The sequence below is a fragment of the Carex rostrata genome, chromosome 10 (assembly GCF_964058835.1).
Source record: "Carex rostrata chromosome 10, lpCarRost1.2, whole genome shotgun sequence".
NCBI classification, from domain to species: Eukaryota; Viridiplantae; Streptophyta; class Magnoliopsida; order Poales; family Cyperaceae; genus Carex; species Carex rostrata.
In genome coordinates, this window is record NC_135927.1 from 6322061 (window position 1) to 6328538 (window position 6478).

Consider the following 6478-nt stretch of genomic DNA (forward strand, 5'->3'; position numbering starts at 1 on the left):
CCTGTAAAATAATCCGAAGGTGGGGGTGAGAATAAATTCTCAGTGCGAATTTGCCACATATGAATTATTGGACTTGCAATCAAACTCCATATTCAAAAATGAAACCCAAACAATAGCAATGCAAACAGATATATATAATCATAAATACAGAATGCCAACTCGACAACAATTAATCAACCTGAAACACAGTTTACGGAATTTCCAAGATGAATTTCAAACACAACAGATATTTGGCTTAACTCGATCAATTAGGGCTTGTAGCAATTGCAGATGTTCTTTCGAGCATAACCCTTTATCAAACCCACATCTGTAGGGTTACTGACACCTACAGATGGCCAACCGCTGGACCCTTTATCTGACACCCATCTGCAATCGCTTGGCTTAACAGTTTATTAAGGTCTGGTTCGAATCATATAAAGAAAATCCTCTCTGGAATCATTCCAATAGTCGTAATATTCAATTGACCTTTCAAATGCATTAACACGTAGGAGAATGCCACCGAGCCATAGACGTTACACATGTCACCCACGATTTCCAATCACATCTCATAACATAATCACCCTCCCTCGTCCCAACCGGTACTGGGAATATCGAGGGCCGTTCACCTAAGACCATTTAGGATCCTGGGAATCCAAGTCAGCATACAGCCCGACTTGGCAAATTCATTGGATCCAAGTGCTTAACTTCGTAAATCCATTCACATACATATCCAAATCAAATCGTGGTGACTTTCAATCAAATCAGATCATAATAGATCGACACAACCTACAACCATACCAGCATGCAAATCACTCAAGTCATATCAATTCGAGTTTAATTTGATTGGGCTATGCAAATGCTCTACACAATTCAATGATGCAATCAATGATATTCAACATGACAAACGAATACACAGTTTAATTCCTGAAAATAAAGTATCAAACAAGTCCAAGAATCCCGCACCTGTTTAAGATGAGCGTACCGCTTAGTTACGGATCGGGCGTCTCGAATTGCCTCGGTAAGTCTTGCTCAACCGAGCCTACACCTATATTATATGTATACTTGGTTTAATTTGGATTCAGTGGTCCATACGTTTACTTATGGTTTATACAGTCTTAAATCAATTCTTATGTTTTGGTATCGATTCTTTTCGGTTCCTCCTTTCTTATTAAAATCTCATATAATGGTGCACAATTGCATCTAGGCCCTCTAGCCATATAGCATTTCACTTTGGTAACACTTCATTCACTAGTTCACCGTTTCGGTTTCCGTAACAATTCAATTCACCAAGTGGTTAACCCTAATTTGGTCAAAACCTCAAATTAGTCGTTAAACGTTCTAGAAATTCACGATCAGGAGGCAACCCTATCGATTACAAGTCTAATTGGTCGGGTTAAACAAATCAAATCACGATTATGCCAACTTTCAATTTTGGCACGAAACCCTAGAAATCAGATTTCACAAATCGGAAGAAATCGGGAAAAAGATTGACAATCAAACTAGTAAGGAGTGTAGAGGAACTAGTCCTCGAGCAATTCGAACACAAATCTCGAGTTTAAAACGAGAATCTGAGAAATCGAGAAAATTGAAGGTTTCGAAAGAAAGAAAGAGAGAAAGAAATACCAAATAGGAGAGTTCGGAGAGATCCTCGGCAGCTTACTCGGTTCCGATTTTGATTTCTCGCAACAATCGGAGGTTTGAAAGGAACGAAAAGTTCTCACGTTCTTTTTCTTCTCTTTGGGCGAAAATCACAAGAAAATGGAGAAATATGAAGTGGGAGAGAGAGAAGCTTTGATTTGGGTTTTAGGGTTAAAAATACCCTGAATGCGGATGCACCCATCCGCACTGCGGGTGGCTTGACCCGCACTCAGCACTTAGTCGGTTTTCAGAAAATGAACTTTAACACAGAAATCATCCGTAGTGCGGGTGGCTTCACCCGCAGTGGGAACTTAGTAAATTTTCGATAGGATTTCAAGAAAAGTCCGAGCCTAATGCGGATGCATTCCACCCGCAGTGCGGGTCAATCCATCCGCACTGAGGACTTAGAAAAATTTCAGAAAAGTTCAGGTCAACACAGAAATTCATGAGTGCGGCTGCACCCATCCGCAGTGTGGATCACTCACCCGCACTCAGTACTTAGTCAATTTTCAGAAAATTCCAATCAACACATGATTTCATGAGTGCGGACGCACCCACCCGCAGTGCGGGTCAACCCATCCGCACTCAGCCTATAAAATCTCAAAAATTTCGAAATTTTAACGCGGTTTCGATTCATACTTAATTTACTTATTTCTAGGACCTTAATTAAGGTTTAAACTTCCATTTTGTTAACATGATTTATCGATTCTTTCTTTTAAATCATTTGAATTTAATTGTAAAAATTTCGTAACGTAATCCAATATTTGTGTTCACATGTTGCTATAATTTTGCATCTGTTGATGGCTTTTTAGTTTAGGTGGCAAAATATATGTACTTTGGAGAAAAAGAAGTGCAAACATTTTATTATGCTCTGTTTAATGTATTGGCAAGTGCATACCCATCAAATTATTGCTTTATTTAACTAGAACTCTACAAGAGCTGAAATATTTACTTGCCAAGACTTATTAGCAAAATTATTTCATTAAAGACAAAAATGCTTTATTTACTTTGGAGACTTATTAGTGATGTCACACGAATAATCACGTCACGTGTATACTACAATGTTAGTAAATATTATCGCTTGGTGATATTTTGGCAATAATCTGCGATAATTCTCGCTTAGTGTACAATGCGCCTGTATATTCCTCATATTGCTATAACTCTTAATTTATTGTTTCTAAGATCAATCATCAATGGTTAAATTTATATCACAATCTAAAAAGATGATAAGAGGTAAAAACCACAATTCAGCACCAACACATATAATCTCCTGTATATATATAAGCCAGGATCTCAGCGTTCAAAACAAGCCAAATGAAGGTCCTCCTTCATTAGAGTTTGCCTATTCAAAAACTCACACAAGCTGTTAACATCAAATAAGCGAAGAGTGGCAAAACAACTCTATACCTCCGGTTGTTTTGACCACACATAACTGAAACTTTGTCACCGGAGTGATTCCTCTGGGGATGTAAGTGGTCCCTTTTCATGATAAGCTCAAAGTGGTTGGGTAAGGAAGGTAGCTTCTCACCCATACCAGCATGATAGATCAATGAAACTAAAAATGTGTTGGCTGTTGAAGTTTCTTCTTTTAAAACTTCCTAATTTCAGAAGTACGCATTTTGAACATTGCAAAATTAAAATTTACTTGGACTTATGTGCATAATTTCTTTTCTTCAGGCCTCTATATTTCTTTTCAGATCTTTAAACTGAGGGTCTTTTTCAATTTAGGATTTTTAATTGCAAAATAAACAAGGGCTTTCTCAGTAAAAAAAAAAGAGGATCTGTTTTCTGGCATGACATGTATTTTGTTGATAATCTGATGCTTTTAGTTTAGACAAAAAAGAGGGTCTGTTCAAATAGAATGATCATTCTCACTGCTTTACTAGTATAATTAAAGACAAAAAATATAATTGTCAATTAATATTTGGTATTCTTTCTCTAATCTTTTTTTAACAGTTCTCTCATTTTCCCTTTTGCATACTGTTACTTGAAAAGTTCAGAGGACCCTCATTGCATATTCTTCATTTGCAACATCAAAAGCTTGTCAGGAGTTTGACCTTTAACAATCCTGTATGATTACTTCACTTAAGTTTCAGAACCCAATTTGCTTCAATTTATTGTACATACTAAACTTGGCATAAGGAAGGGCATTTGATTAAACAAAAATAAAGATGTTCGTCATCCTTAATTATGAGACTTTATATGAAATAATGAAATAATATTAATCAAGTCAAATATATAAACCAAATTATTTCCTTTCTTCAAACAACACAACCTTAAATGTGAATTCAACACCCACCTTATCCAAAAGGAGAAGGATCTGTTATAGCCTTATAGGCAATTCAACACCCACCTTACCCAATCCAACTTCGAAGATGTTAATAAATGTGAATTAAGGTTAATCAGACTTCAAATTCTAGAAAACTACCAAATTAATTATAAACAGGTAGTTCTATAAAATGTACTTTAAAAAAAATCAAATAAAATTATTGACAAAATGTCTTAATTTGTAGGCCCAACTTGAGAAATTATAAGGCCTTGGAGTGAGCTACGAAGCCCAGGAATATTGAAGTCCTGAAACCCTTAATTATTTATCCGAACCTCGTATTCTGATAGCTTGGTCAGGATGTAATTAGTACTCAATTTACCCCGAATTCCCAATTGACAAAAAAAAAAAAAAAAAAAAATGAACCCTCCTAGCAAAAGAAGAACAAAAACCCTGGCTCTCTCAGCCCTTTTGGCTATATAGAGGCGAAAATTGAAATGGATTTGACGAAATCGGATATCCCAAAAATGACATGATGTATAAGTAGTGCTTTTAAGAAAAATAAAATTTGGATGATCCAATGCAAAAATGGAGCATGTACTATTCAAATCAACAATCTCAAGTATATAGTCAATTTCTTGATCTCAATCCTCAAAATTATCTTACAAATTACTTTATTCATATGGCACAACTTACCAGATAAAAATAGAAAATGCATCAAACCAACATATCAAATTTTAACAATTATCATTCAGTCAATAAAGCTCACAACCTTTTGCATCATCTCTACTGCATTGTGACAACTATCATTATCAAGATAGAAGACATGATCTTCCCCCTCAGTCTCGTAGAATTCAGCATGACCGTTCCATTCGCCGGATGACACCGCCTTGAGCAACTTGTCATAGTATAGCTTCCCTCTGTCTCTCAGCTCATCATTTTGTGCCACTGCAACTAACACTTTCTCACACTTGTACACACCCTTCATTCGCTCTTTTGCAGCCATTGGATTAAAAAACGGATCATCCAAGCCAGTCGTCTTGGGGTACACAAACCGCCAAAATTGATCCTTCTTCACGGGATCTATAGACTCCGAACCAATTGGCTCGCTCCCTCCAAACCATGGGTGACATAGTAAAAGCCCTTTGATCTTTATCTATAAGGAAAAATATTAATTTAGTTGTTGACTCTGTCAGTATGTATTGCATTCTCAGAGATAATTTACTATTAATGGGCATCAATTAGAGATTAGTCTCATTAGGTTAATCAGTAGAGGACTTTTGGGTCGACTTTGCTCTAAATACAATAAAAAAATAATAATGAATAATGGTCTTTCAGGATTACTGATTGAGGTTACGGTCTTCTAGAAGTACCCAAGTACAACAAAAATGTTTCTGACATTAATTGCAAAAAATAAATATAACGGAGTGTTGATCGCTAACTGTACTACTAAAGAGTTTCTGACATTAATTTGAGGCAGTTGGATTCCAACTTTTTTTTTTGGTTTTTTGACGCCAGAAATAGAATATGTCATTGTAGTATTATATTTGTTTTTTTTGTTCAACAAAAATGTGATACCCCTTCTGAAGCAGCTTTGACAGCCATGTGATGCGCCGTATTTCCACCGGCACTGTCCCCACCGAGATACAGACGTCCCAGATCGCCATAGCCCGACACCCACTCGTTAGGGAAGGAGCCACTCACGGTAGAAGCAAGCACTTCCCAACAATCGTCATATGCAGCAGGCAAGGGGTGCTCTGGAGCACGTCTGTAATCAACAGAAACTGCGATTATGTGGGCCTTTGACACAAGCAAGTTAAGGTAGTTGTGGTATGTTGGTGATGCGGCAGTTTCTATTACAAATCCGCCACCATGGATATAAACCAGAATTGGCAGTTTGTCATTTGAGGGGAGGTCAGGTGGGATGTAGAGACGGGCGGAGACTCCAGTAGTTGGGTTGATCACTACATCCCTGGAGGTCACGCCGGTGAACGGGTCAGTACCGGCTGGGACTGTGCTGGTACCGACCAACCTCTCCAGGCGACCGGATTTGTAGATTCTTAGGAAGGGGGAGAGGTCAAGCAACACAGTTGTATCTGAATCATTTTCCATGAGAGAAGAGCATTGAACAAGAGAAGGCTAGGAAATTGAGGGAATGGTTTGGTTTGGCTACTAATTTTGAATGGTAGTAGCAAATGTAAAGCGCGTTGTGCTATTTTTCTGCATTAATTGCATATTAATTGGTGGTGTTTAGTGTTCTTTGTGATAAGGATCTTGCACCAGTAATTGCCTTTACTTAGATAATATCACAAACCACTTGTGTGCAGTAGAAAACAGACTTGTAACAGTACTGGTACATGCAGAGAACAACATCAAATAAGCATGAAAATCAGCTTAAAAGAAACCAAAAGCAAACACAACAATTCTGAACCAGAGATCTTTATAGCTACAAACTTTAATAGCTTCCATTGAGAGTGCATAGGTTATCATGAAAGAGTGTATAGTGTCCCTGCGTTTCCAATTTTGCTTGTCACGTTGAGCCTTGTTGGGTCAGTTTAGGTGGGTCTCCGAACAGTTCTTTGGTTTTTTCCTTCT

General features: G+C 37.5%; 1 protein-coding gene across 1 annotated transcript; it reads right to left on the reverse strand.

Annotated features, from left to right (window-relative positions):
• Window positions 1-4503: 4503 nt before the first annotated feature.
• LOC144560678 (putative carboxylesterase 2) lies at window positions 4504-6015 on the reverse strand. The gene is made up of 2 exons (XM_078309927.1): window positions 5462-6015; window positions 4504-5039 (listed from the first exon to the last, which is right to left on the reverse strand). Exons 1-2 carry the CDS (start codon window positions 5993-5995, stop codon window positions 4635-4637), a joined length of 939 nt encoding a protein of 312 aa, XP_078166053.1. The 5' UTR covers window positions 5996-6015; the 3' UTR covers window positions 4504-4634.
• Window positions 6016-6478: the final 463 nt, after the last annotated feature.